Source organism: Halictus rubicundus, chromosome 1 (genome assembly GCF_050948215.1).
Source record: "Halictus rubicundus isolate RS-2024b chromosome 1, iyHalRubi1_principal, whole genome shotgun sequence".
NCBI classification, from domain to species: domain Eukaryota; kingdom Metazoa; phylum Arthropoda; class Insecta; order Hymenoptera; family Halictidae; genus Halictus; species Halictus rubicundus.
Window position 1 is genome coordinate 11,801,612 of NC_135149.1, and position 24,949 is coordinate 11,826,560.

Below are 24,949 nucleotides of genomic sequence, written 5' to 3' on the forward strand. Positions count from 1 at the left end.
GCAATATAGTAGGCGTTGCATTGACATTGTATATGTCCCCGCTAGAGCGCTCGCCCCCATAAGAACGTCTCACTACCTACGTTCCTACGTTCTCCATAAGAACCCGGTTATTTAAGAAAATGTGTCCGTATGTCTACATTCTGCCGAATATTGCAAATTACGCCTAGAAAACGCAAAAGTAGGACCTGCGAGGGGGCGAGCGCTCTAGATTTATCTTTTATCTAATGCTTTTCACCATTGAAATGCCCCATCTTTGCATTATCGAGCAATGATTCGCCACCTCCCGAACCCTTGCAACCTTGTACGTTTTGTTGATCTAGCGTTGGTGCGGCACACCATGGCATACGCACACGGCAAGCATACGGCACGCACACTGTCACTCGAGCATCTCCTAGCGGCCGTTTGTAGCGTGGCGGATGACGACAAGCAGTGATAAGATAGAGTGACCACGTTATCGACAAAAATAGGCGAAAAATAGTTTCTCGGGAGGAAAGTTTTCGTCTTTATATGAGACTATTTTTCGCTTGGGAAGGGCTCATTCGAAAAGTAGGGCAAAAATTGACGATATGCCGTGACTGTCGTGCGCTTCTATGACGTACGTAACGTACACCTCTGTTGGTCGGGTTGCCGAATTTTAGGCGGAGTTTTAATTGATAATAACTCAAAAATGAAGCCGAAATCGCAATTTCTTTATTCTTCATTTTCGTCTTATATTGTCTTGGAGAACCACCCCTTAAATTTTTTCCTACCTGTAGACCAAGACGGATCTTAAGTCTGTGTCTGAAGGCTGTGAACGGAAATTGCGGCTACCCTTAGCCCTTAAGCTTAAATTTCTAGTAAATTGCTTCTCTTTTAACAGAATGTTTAAAAGACTGAACGAAACGAGAATTAATAGAGAGGTTGTAATTTTGTTGAGAGTTAATCAGGTCTAATATATATTGCTCGGACACGGAGGATATTTCATTAGAAGCTAGAATGAAGAAGGCGTTTGTCGTGTGACGATAAAAATTTTATTTACAAATGCGACAAATATAGGAATTTTGGGCACCAGTGACGTATCGGAGAGAAACGAGCGGTTACGATTGGTCGATTATCGGATCGCTTTTACTTTCAAACACCCCCGCGGCTCCAGAGTCTTGTTACACGAACTGCGTCCCGGCTCTGACAATGTCACCGGGATCTCATTTATAATGAAACATGCTCGACTGATCGCGTCACGTTCTCTCCGTGAGATCACTGATAGAGGAGAGAATCACTGAGATGTAACAATAATAAACTTTACATTAAATACGATTAGAATCTAGCTATTTTGTAAGGGCTATGCGGAGTGTTACAGTAATAGAAATATTCGCTTCTCCAAGGAAAAAAGGAGGGGTGGGGGTAGAGGGTTTCTCTGTTTCTCGTTAATCCGGGGATATTCACGGGGTGAGGGGAATCGTGTCTTGAGGGGTGGGGCGGTGAGGGAGTGGGTAGGGGCGGGGAAAGGTGAAATATACTTTTTTTTCGTTTTAAGTTTCAAAGGATAACATCACAGCATTGACATATCAACATTGAAACGATCGGAGCATCGCGCCCGTCGAGAGTCGTCGACGAACCGCAAATTCGAATCTAGGCTATCGCCTTTTCAAGGTTTGTGAAACATCGTCGTCGAGGAACTCCCGGGGGGCGCGCTGCCACGGTCGTAGCACTTTTCATTTCTGCTATAGAACAATTTACAACATCTCGTTAATTAATCGCCTCAATTCCGTCTCTCCGAACAACCGTAGCTCGCACACACCGAACCGCGAATCGCAATCTGTTTACCCTCTCTCAACAAAATCTGTCATTCCGTACGTCTCCCTTTCTCTCCCACTCTTTCGCTCATATTTTCAACCAGTCACTCACGTACGCTCCGTTTCGCCCACGTTCATCTGCAGCGCACAGTTACAATTAGATAAACCGTTTAATTCGAATGATGGCGATGCGATACAAACGTGTCCGCCTTTACTTTCTTGCCTGAACAATATACACACGCGCGCATTCTTCGCCGACGCATTCGCACGCTCCCATCAATCCTCCGCACAGTGCAACAACAATCAAATAAAATTCGCTCGAAGACAACGAATAGATCGCTCGATCGTTTCGATCGCGGGCTGGACCTCGACTTGTCCTCGCTCGAAATCTTTTTGCTGGAGGTCCAGACTTTGTACCGAAATACCAGTGTACACGAGACGCGTTCGTTACAAGTAGACCGCGGGTTCAATGTCTTTATGCGAAAAATTAATAAGACAAATTCAACGTTAGAATTGTTGAAGATAAATAGACATTCCTGTCCGTCCCCTGTTTCTTGCAATTTATACACGCACACGTGACATCGATCCTTTCGTTTCAGGAAGATGCCGAAAGCTGATCTGCTTCACAAATACACAGGACACAAAGGTAACCACTTAAACGTCTTCAATTTGTCCGTAGAAAATTTTTTTTATGCCATCAGAAATGACTGAAACATTTTATACGCATATTTCGATATATGTCTATTGAAAATGACTCAGATTAAGATCTTGTACGATTAAGATAAGCACGTGTACACGTGTATTTGCACGCACGCGAAGTGCATAGTACCTCCAGTGTTTATTTCTTTTTTATATTGGTTTCCTTCGTATCAATGAAAAACGTCTTTTTCATCGAACCATCGAGGCCAGCATCGCGATGGAACAATAATAGACAATATACACAGGGGAAAACCTTTGATCCAACGAACCAGCCGCAAAAAAGGAAAAAAGAAAAATCATCACCGAGGACACGGTGCGCGCCCGCGCATTCAAATTTCGCGCCGCTCGAAGCGCGGGAATTTCGAACGACACGAGTGTTCACGGGCGGCGGGACTTCGTCCTCGGAGCGACGCCGGTTGATTCGAATCGACGATCGTTCTTTCCTTTGGTTTCATCGCGTTTATTAATCGGGACGGCGTGACAAACAGCGACTTGCCGATCGCGAGCGTCAACGGCGTTTGACGAGCTCGTGTTTCATCGAGATTGCGAGACATCGTGCAAACTATGACCGCGCGTGGTGTTTGGAACTCGAAAGAATCGTTCGCCGTTAAATATGAAACGCATGCCTCTCTAGCTGCCTAAGAATCTTTCCTCTAAGTCTCTAACGATTCTAAATAAGTAGTCAATTCGTCTGGAAACTCGTTTATCGTTCTTTTCTCGGTGGAAACTGCAACCTCGAAATTTCCACAGAGCAACACATATTTCTTTTAGTACGCAGTACTTTCGTTCTCTTTGTTGATGCAAGTTAACTTTCGAACTTCGCGGGTTCCTCAGAAATAATTGCACGAGAGATTTTCAGTTTCATCCATTTTCGTTGTACACTCGATTTCCGCTCACATATTCTAAGCAAGTATACATCGAATTGCAACTCAGCGATAGAGAACAGATATGAAACAGCAAATTTTATTATATCGAAAATAGAAAATGGATCACCGCTTATTCTGAGGAACGTGCGAATGTTATATTTTTGTTGAGACTGGTACCGCGACTTTGGTTTAATTGAAGACTGGATTATGGTCGTCTTTATGGAAATTTTGGGTTGCGTGTGGTTCTGTTCGGACAGGAAAGCAGGAAACCGATGCATCGACGTGCCAATGATCTCGTATCCGTCGATTCAGGCAATGTTCACGATCATCGAGTCAAACCGACAATGGCGTCCGCGCAATCATATCTCTCCTCCGTATTATATACTTTCAAAACCACATTATACCGCGGCCAACAATATTAGTGCGAAAGCCTTAAGGCTCGATACAAGGACAGGCGTTTCGCGATATTCCCTAAGCGTACCGAGACTGTCCGCGTCGACTATTAGATCTCTCGCAAGCAATCGAATAACAATGGGACTTAAACATCTGACTCTTGAATTTCCTCTTCGGCAATTCTACAGCAGTTATCAGAAAAAGAAAAATTACAACGTCTTGAATTTGTAATAATTATTTCCAAGATGTTTAGAGTCCCATCAGTGTTTTCAATGATTTTCCAACAATGTTCATCGTCAGTCGACGCTTCGGTCCCGTTTTGGACCTTCCAACCATATGGGGTTGCGTTCAAAGGAGGGCGTCGGACGTCGCGACGCCATAAGCGGCTAATCAACAACGTTCTCACGTGCACCCGGTGCAAGCCAACGAATCAACTGCCACGTAATTAAGGATCGATTCGCGCCCCTGTACAATGAACATACGCGCTCGAACACCCTTAAAGGTTCACCCTCGCTTCCGGCCTTCTAGCTTTTTTTCGCCTCCCTTCTGCTCTAGATCCACGTCGCTTCACGTAGTCTGTCATTCTCGCTGTCATTTCTCGTTAGTCTTCCGAAAATTCGATTGTGTTCCGAATTGGACTTTCCAGCGTGTCTGACCCACGCGAACGCATATTCTTCCATCTTTGCGTTGCCACATTCTCCACTTTAACCCCTGTCGCGCGAAAATTCAGAAAATCCAATAAATCGGACGAGAAACACAGTGTTGCACCCCTGCGAATTGCGTACATTGAAAGAACATCAATTTGTAGCATCTTTCATAAATTAGAAAATAATTTCCATCTTTTTTCGTATTCGTATGTTTGCTACATAAAAGACGAATTTTTTCTACAAAAATTTGATTTACATTATTTTTAATATTTTAAACGATAAGAATCGGGACACGAATTGCTAAAAAAATTTCTACAACGTTCGAGGATGATCGAACCCTTCCACAAATCAGCGTCAAAGTATCTCATACAATCCATAAGTCTACGATTTTTATAATTACACGTTTCTTCGCATTCAATGAACAAATTTTTCGCATGGAATATATATGAGTAATTAGGACGGCGAATATTTCCTGCCAGGGGTGCACACCGTAAGTAGTATAGCAGTACGAATTGAAACGTTGAATAAAATCAACCTCGAGGAAGGACTTCAATCGTGAACTGTATGTTTAATGTGAAGCGGCACGCGAAGGGGTTAACGAAAGTTCAAAGTTTCCTCGTCCCGCCTGTCGATCTAGAAAGATGTCGAACGAGTCTCTCGAATGATCGAAAAATTACTATTACACCATTGTTAGTTTGTTTATGGAGACACTACGGAGCTTCACGTATTCCGAATCGCTCCCGATTTAAGCTACGACAATTTCTCCGTTTAACTCGTCGCTAGGTTCTCTGTTCTGACTTTAATTAATTCAGCGCGCTAGTGTTTTATTATTCTTTTTTTTTTCTTGGACGTTACAGAGTTGAACGCTACTTGATACACCGAAAACGAAGAACGGACCGACTGGAAGCCGCTAAAGTTCTGTTGTCTAAACCGAAGTGTCAAAGCCGACGGAGATTCTCGCTGGTTTGTCAGCTTCGTGTCGCCTACGTAGATCGTTCCCTAACGTCGAAAGGAGATTTTCGACAGAACCTCCCGTGTGGAGTAGTTCGCGTGACGTTCGTCGTGACGGCACGTCGTGTCTGTGTACTCGCTCCTGTCGCCGCTTCACGACTCTTACAAAATATCGTACAAAAATTGTCCGACTGCCTAAAGTAGCTTGCTCGCCTGTCATCGATCGATCTGATCACGTCGGGCCCGTCCAAAGAGAGAATTTGCACGACTATCAATTAAAATCCGTTCGGCTTAGAATCCTCGCGACCCTCGTTCCACGGTTGCCCTCGAAAGAACTACTGAGAAAATTAGCAAAATAATTGATTCGACTAAAATCCGTTCGTTAGAAGAACAATGTGCCGGACACTTTCTTCGCAACACAATGGACCGTCCGTCTACCATTTTCTCTTTCTTCCAAGATTGAAAACAAGCGAACACAATGGGACCTGCAGTTTGTCTTTCCCGCGTGAAAGCGCGAATTTGCATGGATATCCGCGGTCGGATAATCGACGGGACGTCCGGGCAACATCGTGAGCGTTTGTTTTCTCGCGGATCCAAGCCCCGAAAGAAACTGTAGCCAGCGCATGTCTCCGGTGTACACACTCGAACAACAATCCGGGCCGTGACAAAACGCGAACGCGCCGGAAAAAAACTTTCACCCGAGCCGGACGAAGAGCGAACGTCGTTCACACACAGAAGTGGAAGCGTGAGTATCTTTAAGTAGAATCGTCACCAGTGATCGTGCATGCAAGTTTTTATCGTTAATCATTTCACCTAGTATGTACAAAAGTTGGCTGCGAAAGGATTTTACAGTCAGCGACCGCTGCCTCGGACCGATCTCGTCCGGGCAGAAAATCGTTGCTCGCGAAACTCGATCACGAAAAATTCATCCTGGTTCACCTGTCTGCTCGCGGATCGCGAAGCGGATACCGTCGCTCCTCGATCATTATGTTTCTTCGTCTTTTACAAAAGAAAATGTCCGCCGGAATAGCGGGACCGCCGCGACGCGAAATTAGGGAACTGCACACGCCGCGCTAAGGAAATTTCGTTCAAGCGCGAAAATCTGCATGTACGTTCCCCTTCGGGACGCCGATAAAACTCATGCGACGCCGTTCAACAAATTGAAATTGAAGACTTAACGATCTCCGGAACTTATCTAGTACTCGGAACGCCGATAAAATTCATTCAAGAGCTTCGTACGAAAGTTCACAAAGCCTAATAATTGTACTAGCTACCAACTAACAAACGAAACAATTGATCATAAATGATAGATGAAGTATGCCAAGAATCGAACACAACGCGATCCACGGGTTCGAAGATCGAGAAGATCGAGGCATCAACCATCGATCGCAAATGTGCTAAGAAACAATAGAAAAAGTTCGCCTAAACGTACGCAACAAAGTCACACAGCGGTTCGTGTGAAGAAAGCGTGTCGCTCGAAAGAAAGTATGTACTATCCTAAACGACTCACAGGCGACAACGTTTAAACCTCTCTCGATCTGTTTCGTACGTTGCCATGCTTCCCCCAATAATTCATCGGCTTCGCGTTGCCTGTGACAAATTCGCTCTACTTAAGAAACAACGTGACGCGTGCGCATCTAAAAACCAATGGTACACGAACGTATTTCAATTTGCGTGTAGATTCTGTAGCCACGCGGACGTGTCCATGCATAGGGCTGCCAACATGTTTCAAACATCACTGGCAATCGAATGGAAGAGTTACGAATAGTTGGTAGAAGAAGCTACCGAAACTGTGTACGCGGTGCCTGCGGAAATTCGCACGGCGTTTACCCCTAATCAAGCCTTAAGTGTAGTAATTAATTCACGTAAAGTATGTTACATAGGTCCTCAAGAACCTGTAGAACTGTGTCATGCTGTATCTCTAGCTAGATCTCGCAAAATAACTGCGGAAACGCGCGATTATGCGAGCGCCGCCGCTCGGTGACTTCGACGCCGGCGCTGGAGACTTCGATGCCTGCACAAGCGATGACATTTTGGCGCGCGCGTTCACAGCGATACGTACAACAAATGATTGTTTTTTTTTTAGTACTTTTCTCGGTAAACTAAATTAAGGTACCCACCGATACTTCACTCTTAGTACTTTAGTTTATCGCTCTGCAAATATCTCTAACGATTTACGCATGCATTTCGTGGAAACAACGAATTGATAAACATTTTAACCCTTTAAATCCCGACGGTGCTTTTTCGTGTCAATTGTGTACGTCAAAATGCTTAGAACTATAATTAAAATTCTTACATTTCCCACTTCTTTCGAAGTAGAGGCCAACGTGATTAGGGGAAAATTTTCATTTCTTTTTTTTTTATAGACTGTCAATTTTTCTACGCGTTTCTCACTAAATAATGTAAATTGTTGAAATTTTCAAAATATCTCTACTTTGAAACATGGATTTTTCTATATCGCATTCGAGCTTCTACATGAAACATTGTGGCTGGAAGGGAACAACAACAACGTAATTCAGGTCTTAAAGGGTTAAACAAAGCGACATTCGCGGATTCGAGGCTCAACAACGGGATTCTCTCGAAGCGAAGTCTTGCGGGCTATCGTCAAACACCTTAGTATCTTACAAGCCTATTATATCGATATCTCAAGAGTAAAAAATGTGAAATTGTGAAAAATCTAAGCGTTAAGTTAACCTTACTTATCTTCCTCCAGGAAAAGATGTCCAGACAGTGTCTTTTTTTTTTTGGTTTAATTAGTGGCGTTCCGTTGGAAAATAACGAGGCGGTGGCAACCCTACGCACGCGATCGACGTGGCTACACGTGTCTGTATTAAATCGACAAATATTTTACAGTTGCAATATGCCTGTGGTGCTTCGTAAAAACAAGAGTAGATCGCTCTTACAAATATTCTTGGTAGATTAAACGCAGTCCTCGTTCCATGTTCACACTGATGAGCGCGGAAAGGACACGTTTCGAAAGGCTTCTTACAATATTTACACGTCAACTCGTCATCTATGGTAGTATCTTTTTTGTTCATTTTTTTTTTACTCTTTTGTCTCTTTACCACGATCGGAGTTTACTTGTCTGTCGAGTGATAAAGGTGGAAGTGTTTTCTTTTCTTCGCGCGTATATACACAAAGTGTACAATCTGTTTCTCCTCTGTGTGTGTGTGTATGTGTGTACGTGTTTGTGTTCCTCAGATAGACCCTAATAAAATGTATAAACACATCTACAATCGAAAAAACTTTCAAATATTCCGAGATATTAATTAATCTGATCCCAACCCATCTCCACGCACGTTTTCATTTCCTCCGATACAGATTCCCTACGGGATTCTAGTAGTTGATCATGCGATCGAAGTCTAAGTAATCGACTAGAGGCGATCCTCCGTTCTCCCCGCGCTAAAGTCGAAGCAAAACTATCGCTGATCACTCGGCCGGATTTTTGTAAAAGAATTACCTACACGAGTGTTCTCGGGTCGACGACGCTGTGTTCTCCGATCGTTCTCGCGTGTTCTCCCGTAATCGTCTCGTTCACTGCGAATCCATCGTCTACCTTAAATTTTCGAGATTGGTTGGTGTCCCAACGACACTGGCCGCCGATTCACGAGATCGTCTCGCAGCTGGTCGAGCGTTTATCGAACGTAACGCTTCTCATGGGGGGGGGGGGGGATTTTTTGGGGAAGGGGGCCCGGGAGGAGTCAGCGCAAAAATTGAGGCCCCAGGGCTCTTTCTTTCTCTCTTCCTTCGTTCTCTTTCTCCCTTTCCCTGTCTCGCACGCATTCTCTCTGTTTCTCTTTCACCCCGATGTCTCTTTCTCTCGCACTTGCACACGCTCTCAATCTCTCCCTCTCAATCTCTCGCAAGTATAGTACTTTTGTTTGTTCTCACGTGATTATCTCGTGTCTCTACTCTCTCATCTCGTTCAGCTGGCTCCGCGAATGGGGGTTTATCCTGTGCGTACCGCATTGGCAAGGACATTCAATGATCTGTGTGTGTTTCAACCCGACCATCGCATGCGGAATTCCTGTTGGAAAAAACGTCAGTGAAAGTACTCGAGCGACTATACTTCTGCTCGGCTACTGATCCGTCGATGACGTTCGTTTTTTCTTTCTTTTTTTCTCTCTCTCTCTCTCTCTCTCTTGAAAAAAGAAATCGTATAAGAAAGCATCCGTTTACTGGTTACGAGACTACTTGGACAAGTTCTACTGCTCTATTTCGACGATGCTCGCAAAATGATAGCGTCAAATGAAATGGTCGTCTATCGAGAGCGACGGGGGCTATGGCAGAATCTACTAATGATAGTCTAATCGAAAAAAGGGACAATGGGAGACTAGCTATACTATTCTTACGTTCCTCCGAAGCTCGTACAAGTTTGTCCGAGAACAAGTGTATCGTGGGTAGCGTGCAACCGACTTGAAACAGTTCGAACACAGTACAGATTAATAGACTATCCTTGAAAGAAAGAAACCAATCGATTACATCCTACAGAGAAGAAACAATGGAATCTTTCGGATAATGAAACGGGAGCCCAGCTACGGGTCTACTGATCGGAAGCTTACGTCAAGGTATCGTGCACGCTTTCGACGACTAGATCATTTACAAGAACTATTTTTTTTTACACGACCCAACAGTGGCGGAAATTCAATGAAATCATTCCCGGTAACGAACGGTAGCGTAACAAACAATCAGAAATTCTTTAAACGATTCGAAGCAAAAAAGACAATTTTCAGAAAAATTCAAAGCCGTACGATAAAACGTTCGAAAGAAAATTCTAGTAAAACAGTAGCGCACGGTATTGTAACGACGATGGGGAAACAAAGTGAACTTTCAGACAAATTCAAAGCCGTACGATACCATGCTCGAGACAAAATTTTAATCAATCGGTGGCGTACGGTATCGTAACGACGATGAGGAAACAAAAGCAACTTTCTCGTGTCTTCTCAAACAAGAAATAGAGACGATTTTTTTTTAATGGACATATTTTGGAATTTTTTGGTATCGTTAGATAGCGCGTTCGCTACCGTTGGTGTAGGGTGTCTAGCGTAACGACTCGCTCGTGGGTAGCGTGACCAGGTGATGGAACGGTTTTTACAGGTAGCGACAGGAAAGAAACCCCACTAACAGACCAGAGCGACATCTCGCTAGGGTAGCGTAAGCAATTCGTACGTTCTGTAGCGTACCAGGAGGCGACCCCACTAAAGAGCAGTGGTGCGCAGGTGGGGACAGCGCTGTAGCGACAGGCCCCGGGGCCCCAGCTCCTAAATGCCGTTCGACGTGCGCGAGTCCTGTTGCTGGCGACGCCTCGATTCACTCCCATTGTCGACGCCACCAACGTACGGTTCCTCCTCGGTGCCATAGTATCTTCGAGATCCCTCGGCCACGTGTCCGCCGCTGTACGAGCCCGATCCTACATTTCAAAAACACTCGTTTTAGTCCCACGCGCGATCAAAGGCATCCTACAACCCTCGCCTCTGCTGACTTTACGATACTTGTTCGATTTTGGTCGCAGAAGCTAGGTGGTTCAACGTTGACTTTTCGAAAGTGCTGAATTCGAAAGACTTTTTGCTATTTTTCTCTACTGTGATCCATACGTAAGCATTAGTAATAGTAGCGATAGGTTTTTCATGGACTGTGATGTCTATTCGTTTCAGTCATTCATTTTTTGAAGAACTATCAAATAACTACCGGTAAATAAAGTGCTGTAAAAGATGTATACCAGTCTTTCGAATTTTCTTGTCTCGCAAGCTCGACGACGTTTCATACAATCGCAGATTTTTATGTAAATTATCTAAAGCGATTATGAAAAGCAAATGGTAAGTAGAAATTTACACGTTTAACAGTCTTGATACATGGGAAATAGTATGACAACGATTTCTAAATTCTCCGGTGTGTTTGTATCGTTTTCTCGTGTTTCTTATAAATGCATAAAGTCCGGAGTCTAATAATATATTATATACGCCTCGTGCTACACTTTTGCGAATTCATGAACTTCTGCAAAGTTAGTAATGCAAGAGATATTACATTTCTTACACAATTTTTTAAAAGAAAGTTTCGAGATCCACAACGTCGAGCTTGCGATTTACTGATAATTGATAATATTACTCAAAAAAACTATATTATAATAGATTGTGTTACTCCTTTAGTTAATATTCACTGCGAAACGGTAAGGATCAGTCCACCTATCTACGTGTCACATCTAGGAACACCGAAACACCTCACTCAACAACTGCATGCAGGCTAGCTATGCAAAAAGAAGATGAAAAAAAAGATGAAGAATGAAAGAGAAACACGCTGCAAAGACGGTCCGACGTTCGAGCTTCCTTCTGCGCAGAGATCGAGAAGTGGAGAAGTTGAACGAATTGTTCATCCCTCTAGTGAATCATCTTCGCGTTGACGAAAAACAAAAAGAAAAAGAAAAAAAAAAAGAATCAACGAAAGGGACTGACTAATCATACAAAAAAAAAACGTCCCAAAAGTATCACCGAGGATCGAACGATCCTCGTTATCGAAATGGGTCCCGATCGATCCAAAACATGTCTCCTGTCGACTACGTCGTTAATGTCGAACTTAGTTAGAGGCTAGTCTATCAACCTAGTCTATGTGAGAAGGGTCGGTGAAGGGCTGGCGAGACTGATAACAAAAAGAAAAATAAATTCAACCGAAGAAGTCGAGTCTAATGAGATACACAATTTCAATTAATAGAATGGGCCCCTGACGATCGCTGAGTGGTTAACCTGTACAGTGTTCATCCCCAATTCACTTTACCGTATTCACCATTTTACCATGTTCATTGAAAGATCACTTTGTATATTCGTCAAAAGGTATACCCACTTGGGAAATGTTTTTTTCTTATTCTGGATGACTGCCTTTCTATTGTTTTTGTGTGATAAGAATGTTAATACCATAAGGATCAAGTACGAAGAGTAACTAGTTTGAAACGTATGCAGGAATAATTAAAATTAAATATTTTCTACAAAGCCGTATTCGTAATTTCATTTTAATTTCACTTGAATGAAAAATCTGCATCGTATGAACTCTGATTATAACATTGTCAAATAGATAAATTGCCTGTTTACACAGTGACTCACACGTTTGTTCACACAGTATCCATAAAGGTTCAAAATTGTTTCAATTCTGACGTTCTGTTCTGTCACCTTTCACTTCAACATAGTTTTCTATCGCATTCGTACTAACATTAACATCAAATTCCAGGTTCTACGTACAATATGGACAAACAAATGTGACTGAATAGGTCTATAAGTCCCTGCACATACAACGTTAAATATACACATTACAGTAAAGTCTTGATCTAAGCCCAATCCTCGGTTCCGTGCTGTGACATATATCGTGTAAGGATACCGTCAACTGAACCGTCAATTAACCCTTAGCACTCGAATGGCGACTGTAAGGCGCCACTAAAAATTCCTGTATCATTATTCAAAATATATTTTACATTATTAAATTTGTTTGTATTTAATAAATTACTAAACTTTTCAGTACTCTAGGAGTAAATTGCGCCATTTTCGTATGTATAGCAAGAAAAAATATATGTAGAAAGGAAATATTCTAGGTCGGAAGAAATGTTTCGTTTTAGAGTTAAAATGGCTTCGAGTGCAAAGGGTTAACATACCGTTAAAATAAACCACTGAATACAGATCAAAATATATCGAGTTTAGTGTAATTTTAATCAGAAGAATGCCACAAAAAAGTTGGTGAAAGTCCCACAAAAAAAATAATGAAAAATAAAGAAGCTTTGCAATTGGATTAGTAGCGTTTAACACCAATGTACCCGACCCGGTATCGGATTACGCGGCATGTTTACACTAACCCCCCCCCCCACCCAGTGGAGGGGATAGGCGAACTGCTCAAGATCGAGTAGCTCCTTTTGGCCTAGATCAAGACTTTACTGTAGTTCAGTATCGATTGGAATACACCTGAAACTAAAAATTTGATGAAAAACGTTAAGTCCACGGACTTGGCATTGGAAAAATTATCAGTGCTGTAGGGGAGAAGGCTGTACAGATTGCGGAGGGTTTTAGGCGGTGAACAAAGTAACCAGAAACATAAATCCGTCTGCTTGGTGACGAGAAACAGGTAGGTCCCGTTCACCGGGCCCATGCACCAAACCCGTCAGTACTTACTACGCGGCCCCATAAAGTAGGTTTCCCTATTTACACAGTCTCTAATTCTCTGAACCTCACCTCCCCCGTGACAAGGGGAGGACGACACCCCTGTACAATTCACCGGGGGATGTACACGCCGTGAAATCACATCCGCGGCGAGGATGGAGGAGGTAGCGGAAGAAGCCGGTCGTTCTTAGGTCGTCGAGCGAGCGTGTTCACCTAACTCGACTCTTTCTTGCCATCGTCACCCCGGCCATAGCTGAATTGGCCCTGTTTGCGGATCACTCCCGTGGCAGCCACCGCCTCCACGGCTTTTACACGTAAACAGAGACAAAACATCGGAGTCAGAGCTCGTCGATAATCCCGCGGCCACGTGGCGTTCGATTTACCGCTTTCCGATCTATCAGACACGCGATTTTCTGTAGCCCAGAGACGTTCAATTAACCCCGCTCCGAGTCGGAGCCAGAAATGGCCCTCCAGGGGCCACTTTGCACGAAAAACTGTGACTGGACCCCACAATTTGTGGTTTCACGGTGCACTCCTACTTCAATGTGGTATGAAATGTTATTATTATTGCGAACTCAGTTTAAGAGAGTAGGCTGAAGGTCTCTGGGCTGGCCCCACGTTGCATCCGAGTGCATCGTTGACGATCGAAAGACGAAGGGACAGGTTTCTGGATGGATAGTCTATTGGCATCCTCGCGAGCGCGACAGCTGTGACTTGTTAGTCTTGCTTAGCACGGGAACACGCGTGGATTGACGAGTCCGACTCCCAATTAGTGGATTGTGGCCGAGCCACCCCGGTGGAAGCCTGCAGCGGACTCTGTTAATGCATTTGGAATCGTTTTTCCCGGGGTTCCTTTACTATCGTCTAGGTAACAACGATATATTCTCTGGATATTAGACCAGTTGTTGGAGAATTAAAGCACCGACACCAATCAAAAGTGACAGTAATCTACTGCGACGGTGACGTAGAAAATGGCGTACTCTTTAAATCATGAATAATTATTGATGCTAAACGTTGTTAGAAGATTGAAAGCACGGAGAAAGATAAAATGAAAATTGTAGTGGCGAATTAATCCAATGCAATGATGAATTAGAGAATGGTACACTCTTTGAATTGCGAATTACTCTTGACACTATTGTTACGAAATTACGCGACAATGAATACAGAGAACGAAAATTGAAATAGAGAATCAGTGCAGCGGTGGATAAGAAGTGCGTCGATGCAGAAACATGACATGTTACGATCAAATTATCTCGTACAAAGCGCCATTGGTTTCGTAATGAAGGATCCACAGTTAGACATCGATGGGTTCTTTCGAGAAACGATGTTTAAACTGATGAATGCGACGAATCCACCCGAGTGAAGAGACAGAGTGGGCAGCGTGCATGAAACGCGACGAGATGAACGCGCGGAAAAAAAAATTGAATAGAACGCTTCTGTCGTGGCGAAAAAGGAAACTCTGATGAGGAGGATGAACAAAGGAAACGAGACGAGAGACATTCGAGACTAACGAGAGCAACCGCGGCACCATTGTTCCGCCACGGTCGACGGTTCCGCGAACCGTGGGCTGCGCTGTAACGCTGAAAAGAAAATTCGTTGCAAAAGGTGCTGCGACTTCTGCAGGTTCTGCAAAGTGCGTCCAAGGTAGAACGTGCGTCACATCGAAATTACCGTGATTGCGATCGGCAGCCTGGGAAGTGGCATAGTCTTCCAGCGTTCTAGAGGGTAACGCCTCTACATTCTACAACGAGTGCATGCAAAACGGCTACGTGCAGCTAATGACAAAGGTGTTGTAGCGTGTTTCATTACTAGCTTCGAATGTCGGCCGCGCTCGAAGTATAACAGGTAACGAAAATGGTAGCAAACAACAGTGGGGATGGGGGACCGACGCGACCGCTTTGTCGGACAAAGTACAAAGTCGCGGTTCCGGGTTTTCGAATCCCCTGGGTCTCTCTACGGATGCGGATCTTCTTCGGGTAGTGGGAATCGAGCGAGTAACACAAAGCTGCGCGAGACGGTGAGAAACTCGAGGATGGGGAGACGTGTGTAACAATGTTGCGCTCGAAGGAGAAGGTTGGGTTACCTCTTGGCTCATGGCCGTAGTAACTCTGGCGACGGGCACCTGAGGGGGCAACAAGAAAGTGTCAAGTGTTAGTTGACGGAATTGGGGCTCGTTAGAGTTTCGAGCGAGCTTAGAGTGCCTCGACCCAGCCGAGGCTGGGAGAGGGTAGGACTGCGGTGAGGCTGTGGGGACCCCCGGAATAAAACGTATAATACGTATACAGAACATGTGGAAACGACGCACGCGATTGTTTAGCGAATCAATCGTGGATCAATCGTGTAATCTGCAACCGATCGAGTCTCGGTGGGCTCCTGTCCACATACTTAGGTGTACGAACTAGTTCGTGGTCCTCAGTATTAATAAATCTCTTTTCTCTGAAATCAAGTCTTTCATCCATCAGGCTGGGCTTTGTCTCAAATTGTATAATAAGAATCATTAGACGAACGAATTTGTACACCATTGAAGCTGCCAAGTGGTGATGCGGCGACACCATTCTCCGCGATAATGAAACCCACGCGGAATAATAGTACTTCGAAACATCCAGCTAACCCGATCGACGAATGTGCCCGACAGCGACCTGATCGGAAAGATACCTGATGTGACGCGAGTTGTCAGCGCGTCCACAGGTGCGGGGATTGGTCGAGCGATCGTCGGGATCACAGGTGGATGCGTGGCCCTCCAATAAGCTTCCAGGTACTCGGCCACGTGGTCGCAGGCATCCTCTAATTGGTTCTCGTCTAGGATCACGTCGTACATCTCGGTAGGACAATGCGCCAGCTTCTCCGCCGCCACCATTTGCACGTTCATGTTCTTCGCCTGAGACTTTCCCCGCGACTTGATCAGCCTCTGCAGCACCTTCGGCGTTGTGATCTTTAGGTACACGATCGTCGGGGCTAGGCTGGTCTTCAGTAACTGCGACGGGTGGTTTATGGTGTCGCAATCGAGCACCACTAGCTGAAATGGTAGTAGTAAATGTAAGTACTGCCAGTAATGGTAATAAGTACAGTGAATTCTCGATATATGTCAATAACACGGGTTGTGCCAGCGTCGTGTATTGTCCAGGAGACATACCCCGGCCGTGTTATGTTTACACTCCTCGACGTCCGAGGCCCTCACGGGGTATACTCCGCGGTAGTGGGGATAATTACGCGACGTTTATCATCCTGGCCTTAACGACGTATACAGGGTGTTCCACTACAGGTGGGAAAAAATTTAAGGGGTGCTTTTCTAAGCACAACATAAGATGAAAATGAAGAATAAAAAAATTGCGATTTCGGCTTCATTTATTAGTTATTATCAATTTAAAACCCGTCTAAAATGCGGCAACCCGACCAACAAAGGTGTACGTTGCTTACGTCATAAAGTCGCGCGACAGTCACGTATCAAAAGTAGTCCCCGCTTGTTCCCAATGGTTAGGCTTTGACGTCACACACTTTAGCCAATAATTCGGCTAGAACCGAAAATACGTGTGGAATGACCCAAGCGTACAGTTTACATCCGCATCCCTGCCGAATTCCTGCCAGGTGACTTTTTGCGAGGCACACAGAGTATCTGTCACTTGATACATGACTGTCGTGCGCCTCTGTGACGTACACAGCGTACACCTCTGTTGTTCGGGTTGCCGCATTTTAGGCGGATTTTAAATGGATAATCGCTAATTTTTATTCTTCACTTTCGCCTTATTTTGTCTTGGAGAACCATCCCTTAAATTTTCTCCCACCCGTAGTCGAACTACCTGTATAGAGAAATCACTGTACTACCAGTAATGGTAGTAGATGTTCGTTCGTTACCTGGAGAGTCCTGGCAAGCTCAAAAATCCTCTCGATCTCGGTCTGCACCAGGGCCACGCAGCTGCTCCTGTTGGTCGACCGATCCATGATCGCCCTTTTCGTGGGATTGTTCAACAAGGACCTCTTTGCTAACGATATATCAGCCATTACCCTGGTGATAATTATCCTGGAACCACGAAAAATTATGTACAACATCTCCAAAGCAAACATATGAATCAACCACATCAGCTGATTTTATGCGTCTATGACAAAAATGAGCGGGTGTAATTTAAAATAGTAAAAACATTAGAAAAATTTCAAAATACAGTGAATTCTCGATTTATGTCAACAACGCGGGTCTTGCCAGCGTCATGTATCATCCAGGAGACATAACCGAGCCGTGTTATGTTTACACTCTTCGGCGTCTGAGACCTCTCATGCTTTGCGACCCCTCACGGGGTATACCCTGCGGTAGTGGGGATACTTCCGCGACGTTTATCATCCAGGCCTTGGCGACATATATAGAGAAATTATTGTACTCTTATATTATTTCAAATCTATTAAATATATTGAGAAAAAAATTAATTTCTATTTCGCTCCAGTTATTCGCTTGTTGTTTTGCATAGAGATCCGCTGTGTACTCGTCACATTTAAATGTTCTCTAACCTGCCCTGGAACCGATGTTTCAGAAAGTTGAACAACGCCTTCTGCATCATGTCCGTGACCTGATAACCCTTCAACGAAGGCCCCACCAGGATCACCGGCCTCATGGAAGGTACGACGTCATACGGTGTAGTGATCTCCTGAAAATGGAGGGCATCGTCAGTGGGATCGATTGTCGAGAGGAGTCCCGCTCGCCCCAGGATATCAGCCCCAGGATAGTCTCACTTACATAGGACTTCGTGAGCACGGAATGCAAAACATTGAAAAACATTGAAAACAGTTAATGGCCACTCGTTCGACTCGAGACATGCGACCTACCCTCCTGCACGGCCAAAGGACCTTCCAGTTCGTTCCATAATCTCTTCAGCATCCAAAGGCGCTTTGGCCAAGCAGTGTGTTCGACAAACTAACGCTACCAACCACCTCCTACGAACTATCATCTAGTCTACCGATCCAGTGAACCATTTTTCGAATCCAGAGCAAGGATTCATGGGGGGGGGGCAGGCACAGCCAATAATATCTTCAAATCTGATTTCATGCATTTGGCTGGCAGGAACCGAACGTTTCTCTTATTCGCATTATTGGAACACGTGGTCGGTCTAACTAACGCCACATGACACTCTATTAACCTACTTGCAGTGTCCCGTACCTGTCAGGCGTCTAAATCTTTGCTCTGGTCTCTAAATCGCAGCTCGAAACGTCTTAGGGGATGAAAATGGTTCGCTTGGAGCACACAGTTGGTTTAAATACTCGAAGGATTAAATCATACTTGGGTAAACGTTGTTAATAGACTGAAGATTTCTTTCATTCGTAGGTCCATTGAGATTCGGTTTCTATTTTTTGAGATTTCCAATTTTTGTAGCTGATTAGTGATTTTAGAAAATAACAGGGACACGGTTGCAGCTGCATAAAGATCAGCGGTCTATTGATCAACGAGTGAGTCTCGCGTTCGACCAACTGTATAAATCCACGGTAATTATCGATCGATGCTAGAAACCGCTACTCACATCGACACCTAACTGACACACAAAGAAGAAAATGCGTTTATTTTCCACCTGTTCGTAGAGCAGTCATCAGGCTCGAAATGATTCAGTGCGCCAGCGTAGCGGAGGAGAACGAAGAGGAAGAAGAAGAAGAAGAAGAAGAAGAAGAAGAAGAAGAAGAAGAAGTAGAAGCGGCTCTCCTTGGTACGACAATCGTTGAAAGCACGCGCGGAAATTATTACATAAACTCGTCTCGAGAGTTACGAGATCCTGAGTGCTCGCTCGTCGTACTTTTTCAGCAAATATACACGATGCACAGTGTTTAACAGACCCACACATACAGCCGCAGTTATACTCACAGAAATAAATCTGCTAGTCCTCGCGTGGCCCACGATATTTTCTAGCACCGACTGATAAATTTAGACACGAAAGCCTCGTCCACGTCACGGGCGTTATCGCGGGCGTGCCGAGCCTTTGCCAAATCCGCGGGAAAATCTTCCCTTGGATCATCTCTGATCGTAAAACTAGTTACACGCCTTGTACGAGGTGTCAGCGAAGCAGTAGTTGGTCGTGTTAAAAGTTGAAGTAGTAAAAAACGCACCCTTAGATTGTTTATAACAACAGAAACTAATTTTATATACTTTATACATCAATGTGTTCTACTCGTCAAGAGGATGAAATGTTGTCATGGAATTATGTGTCAGAGATGTATCGCTTTCCCAAAATAGAGGCTTAAAGTTTTGGTCATTGCGGTCAGTGACCTAATAAAGTGGCACGAGGTCATTTGGTGTCAGTAAGAACAGGTGATGAGGTCAAGAAGTAACTGCAAAAGAGACTTGATAATCACAGGGGTCAGTGACCCAGTGATCACAGTCAGTATCAAATATCAATGAGAATGGGTCATGGAGTCATTTAATTACTCTCGGTAGCAACAGCGTTCATTTTCTTGAGCCTGTAATGTTGGAATTCCATGAAGCACCTACTAGTACAAGAAGTCCATTGATCATTGTGGTCAGTGACCCAGTGATCATGGTGCAGAAGTATCATGCATCAATGAGAGTGGGTCATGGTTACTCCTAGTAACAACAGTATTCATGGTTGTATAGCTATAATATGGAAATATCAAAAATAGCATGCCAATACAAGAGGTTTCTCGGTCATTGTGGTCACTGACCCAGTGATGACGCAATAAGAATATCAAATGTCTGCGAATGTGGTTCACGAAGTCGATACACCTCAGAACTTTGTACTCTCTTGACCAGTAGAACACGTTAAAAATTAAACGAAAAGAATTTATCATTCCCAGGCGTGAATAGCAATAACGTTTTCGACACCCCGTGAACAATTGGTTTCGACCAGCGTGGACGAGACTTCGTGGTTCTCTTCGTCCAGCCGACGACTATCAAAAGCTAGATCGAAAAGTGTAACCGGCCACGGCACGTTCAAGTGTACACAAAGAATTAAGTGGTCACAGACACGGCGGACCCGTCGAGATCGTTTACCGTCTTCTTGAAGAAGGGCACCCGCTTGTCCTTGGTCGATGGTGTAGTCAAGGTCGCCTTGCCGCCCTTCACGTTGCAAACGCTGTCGCACTCATCACCTGTCGAGGAGACAGAGCCGGGATTAATCGGGAGGCACTCTAAATCCTGTGCGAAGATCTGTGTCCCTCTTTCTCTCAAGGTAGCTAGTGAGAAGCTTCAGAAAACGCGATGCAATCTAAGTACCTAGGGTAACTAAGTCGATGCACTGATCCCGTCATCACAGAAGCGACTACTAGTGCCCCGACTGATACCGAATCGATTTTCAATTCCAATTGTTTCTTGCAGAAATAGATAAATTACGAACTGTTTGCACACTTTGTACTCGAGTTGGAAACTAGATTTTTTCCAGATCTGACTGTCCTCCGTGACTGAAAGAGGTACAGTGATTTCTCTATATATGTCGCCAAGGCCTAGATGATAAAAGTCGCGGAATTATCCCCACTGCCGCAGGGTATACCCTTCCAGGGGCCACGAAGCTCGAGAGGACTCGGGCGCTGAGGAGTGTAAACATAACATATATGAGTTGACATATATCGAGAATTCACTGTATTCTTATTTTCGAGACCGTTGTTCCGTGAATATTTAGGAATTTTTTCAGAAAAACTATCGAACCTTGTACATTGGAATTCTGTACACGTATTTATCGGTATTTGAAGTAGTGATTTTTTCTAAATAAAAACAATCAAAATTACACGAGATATATATATATATATATATATATATATATATGTATTTTTATAGATATTAATCTATCACTTCTTAACTCCACTATTTCTGAACCTAAATTGCAAATGTCGATTCGGTATCATTCTCGTTACTAGCAACTACCAAATATTTTGTTATAGCGGTACTAAAGTGTGTCACGGATGTGTGTATGTGTGGGGCGTGTGTCGAACTGGTGTGGTGACTAGCGATGGGCATAACCGTAGCCGAATTCGCGTGATTCAGAAGCAAAGGACAGTCGGCGCTAAGATTAAACTTGAGTGGACCATCAAGAAGGCTTTCAAACTCTATGAAAGTTGAATCTCTACGCCATTACGTTCTGAATGATCGGAAACCCGTTCATCCACACTTTCCATAAAGAATTACAGTCTCCAAAAAATTTCTTAGTGGTCAACCCGACGTCAACTAAAGTCCTTATGATGCTAACTGTCTATGCCGACCATCGCTTACCGAGCAACTATTGGGCGTACAAATTAATTCATGGCCCTCGCAACGGCAATAGTAAGCTCAATTCTAGGCACGTTATCCGTCACATTACGAAGCGTTTATATTCAGGATGATAAAACATGTGTGTGAACACGACAGTATCGAACACGATGTCGCCTGTTACTCAACGTCAAACACTTTATAGAATTTGTATGAAACTTTCTGGAACTGAATTGAGAACAGTAGCTCTCGAGACTATCAGCTTCGAGTGGAAGTGCTATAGTTTCCCATTTCCTATTTCAGGAGAACAGGTCCCACAGATCTGACCTAGTCACGACTTCAAATTCCAAAGAGGCCTCTCAAAAGACAGAAACAGTAATGACGAGTTTTGTCTGAAAGATGAAGCAAGTGTACACATAGAAAATGAAGGAGATTAGGTAGTTTAAAAATCATCCGGGAAGGTTTACGAATGAATTTGCACGCCTAATAAAGGGCATAGATTGTGAAGGTTGGTGAAAAAAGCTCGCGTGTGACAGAAACGAAAGCTACAGTGTGTCTGTGTGTTGATGTTTGTTTCTCGGAGAATACTTAAGGCCGCAGAAGCGCATATAAGTGTCTCAAGTCTTTCGGTCACGGTTGTCTCTATATTTCTCTGATTTTTGTGTCCGGCCGGAAACGATTCCCTCGGATTCCCTTTTGTTTTCGCTCGTCGGGCGTCGACCGGTCGAGATGAGAGGGTATATCCCGCACGGAACGGGACACACCGTGACGTATTGTCGGGGCGGTGAAAGAAAGAAGGACGTGCTAGGATACCTGCTGTAGGTGGTGTGGAACCATGTGAGGGCATACCACTCTCGCCAAGGTTCCCTGAAGAGGCTCCGCGCGTCGAGTAAAGGCTCTTCGTGCCACGCGCAGCGCTCGCCTGCTGCCTCAGGGCCTCTAACTTCACCGGCGATGGGATGAAACCGACGTCCGAGTCTTCTTTCACGAGCCTACCTATCCACCAGTTGTTGTCGTACTTTTCCTGTACAATAGAAACGCCGATCGTTACCTTAGGACCCAGGGATTCAGTTTTCCTGGAGTGCCCCAGGTGTCCAGACATCCCCCCCCCCCGAGACCCTCAATTGTAATTCGCATTGAATAACCGTAAACTATCCCGCCTGTCTTCTCAAAGTGATCCAGATGTCCAGATGTTTTTTCTTGTGACCTTTGAACCACTCTTCGCTCGCATTGAACAAGCATGAACTATCCCTTAACTTCTCGTTGATTCTTCTTAATTTGCACAATAGCTCGAGGGTCTCAGGAAAATTTCATTCTAGCTTAGAGAAGCAACGGACAGCCAACTAATGTAGTGCAAGGATGAAGCAAGACGGAACGAAGTTCAGGGATAGTTTATGCTTGTCCAATGTGGATTGTATCATCGGTTGGCTGTCTGTTGCTTTTCTAAGCTAGAACGACGTTTAATTGGTCACGACGAACTTGACCAGTCGGGGAATGTTCACGCTATAGGCTTTAAAGTTAATGCGATTGTCCAAGTAACAGGTGCTTGGAACTTTGTAGCCATGTAGGCTCGTTAAAATGCTATCGATTGGACAATGCAATTCTTCAATGTGAATACAAAAAATTAGTTGTCTGTCTGAGGCTTTTCTAGATTGTAATGAGAATAGGAATTAAGTGAATTGAAATGGATTTTCTTTGGTAGCTTGTGATTTAGATTATTCGAATAGATTTGGACAGAGTAAATGGCTACTCTATTTATTCGAATCTGTGAGCAAGTGTTTGCTTAAGCAGATTGCTATCTGTTCACCTTGATGTGCAGATATTCGCGGACTTTGAAGCTGATTGCCAACCCATGCACCGGCGAATCATCGTCGACGGATCCGTCATAGCTCACGTTGGTCCGCACTGCAAACGCTACCGGTTTCGCCTGTATAATGGAAAGAGATCTATTAATAACGGTCTGACAATCTCGAGCTATTATTCTTGTGTCGCAAAATCTTAAAAATCTCCTCCTAACGACCCAATACGACAATCCGGTTCCTTAGACCAAATAATCACTTCATTAGAATGAACAGAAAAATGCCACCGTAAGTACATAGGACAATAAAATATTTATCGCAATTCTTACAAAAACTTCTGCTTCTTTGATTAGACTGCGGATTTTGTACAGATGAATTTAATATTACTGGTACGTCGTTTACAACCTATTAAATATTTAAGAGAAAAAATCAATTTTTGAAAAAATCAATGTAGACAATTTTTGTTTTGCAGAAAAATGCGCAGTCCACTTATGATTCATACAGAAAATGTTTATTCTACCTAAAGATCTGCAGCGTACTTGTGACTGGCATATGACGATGACGAGGCAAGGTCTGTCGTACATGATGTCGACACACGTATTTGGTAATGCTACGGTCCATTAAAAACGTAGCACGCGCGCAACCGTAACGTAAGCGTAGAATAAAAGACAGTGAGATCATGGACGGCTGACACGTTGTCAGCGCCGTCTTCGGTGAGGCAACTCGCCCCCTCAATAAAGAATAGGAGCGTGACAAATTGACGGGGAACTCGTCGTATTTATTACGCGATGCGTTCTTCTCATCGAAGAACAGGGATGGCGAATCAATAGCAACGAAAATTACCGTTCAATGTCATCAATTCTTCCCATTCGATCGTCTCGAAAATGTCCACAGTGACAGACAATAAAATTACAGTTCTCGCATACACATAATCTAAATTATTGTACAGGACGTACCAGGACTGAAACTTCATTTTTTGATACAAATGATGCGATTAAAAATCACGTAAAATGTGAGCATATCTCTGGTGCAGCCTGTACAGATTAGGAATGTTTCGACTGAAAAACTTATATGCAAACATTTGGAGGTATAACTAATCGGCTATACTATCAATTAGATATTCATAGTAGCATTTATAGCAATTCCAGGTTCGCATTGATAAATCTTCATAGAACTGGTGGAAGAAATGGCGGAGGATGCTCAGAAAATAAACAGCGGTTTTATCTGAATGTTCTGATAACAATTACCCAATCAATGGCTCTAGGCGGGGGTGGCTCGTAATCAAAGGCAATAATATCATCGAGGCTGAGAACGCGCACAATGGATCCGCGTCTATCGCCGGGACAAAGGATCCCGAGACGTTTAATTGCTTTCGCCGGGCAGCCTCTCGGGTGAAATCTCATTAGTCTGCCGCGCGTATTCATTGACACGCTTTTCATTCCGTCGCCGGCGACTTAGGGCACGGTTTTAGCAGATGCGCACCCAGACGACGTGTTCGAACGCTTTAAAATAAATGCGATGGA

General features: G+C 44.0%; 1 protein-coding gene across 9 annotated transcripts in view; it reads right to left on the reverse strand.

The window, feature by feature from the left end:
- Positions 1-987: 987 nt before the first annotated feature.
- Positions 988-24,949, reverse strand: part of Ca-beta (Calcium channel protein beta subunit) — a 126,176-nt gene continuing 102,214 nt past the window's right edge. For 4 of the 9 annotated variants that reach the window (XM_076788067.1, XM_076788036.1, XM_076788085.1 and 1 more), the window contains 7 exons: positions 23,435-23,554; positions 22,441-22,651; positions 20,440-20,537; positions 17,958-18,094; positions 17,313-17,478; positions 16,116-16,476; positions 9,465-10,738 (listed from right to left, as the gene is read on the reverse strand). In XM_076788067.1, coding sequence (XP_076644182.1) covers positions 10,590-10,738; positions 16,116-16,476; positions 17,313-17,478; positions 17,958-18,094; positions 20,440-20,537; positions 22,441-22,651; positions 23,435-23,554 — 1,242 coding nt within the window. In that variant the 3' untranslated portion in view covers positions 9,465-10,589. Of the gene's footprint in view, positions 9,356-9,464; positions 10,739-13,481; positions 13,766-16,115; positions 16,477-17,312; positions 17,479-17,957; positions 18,095-20,439; positions 20,538-22,440; positions 22,652-23,434; positions 23,555-24,949 lie in introns of those variants that run through there. The other 5 variants (XM_076788077.1, XM_076788049.1, XM_076788103.1 and 2 more) reach the window with 3 other exon arrangements.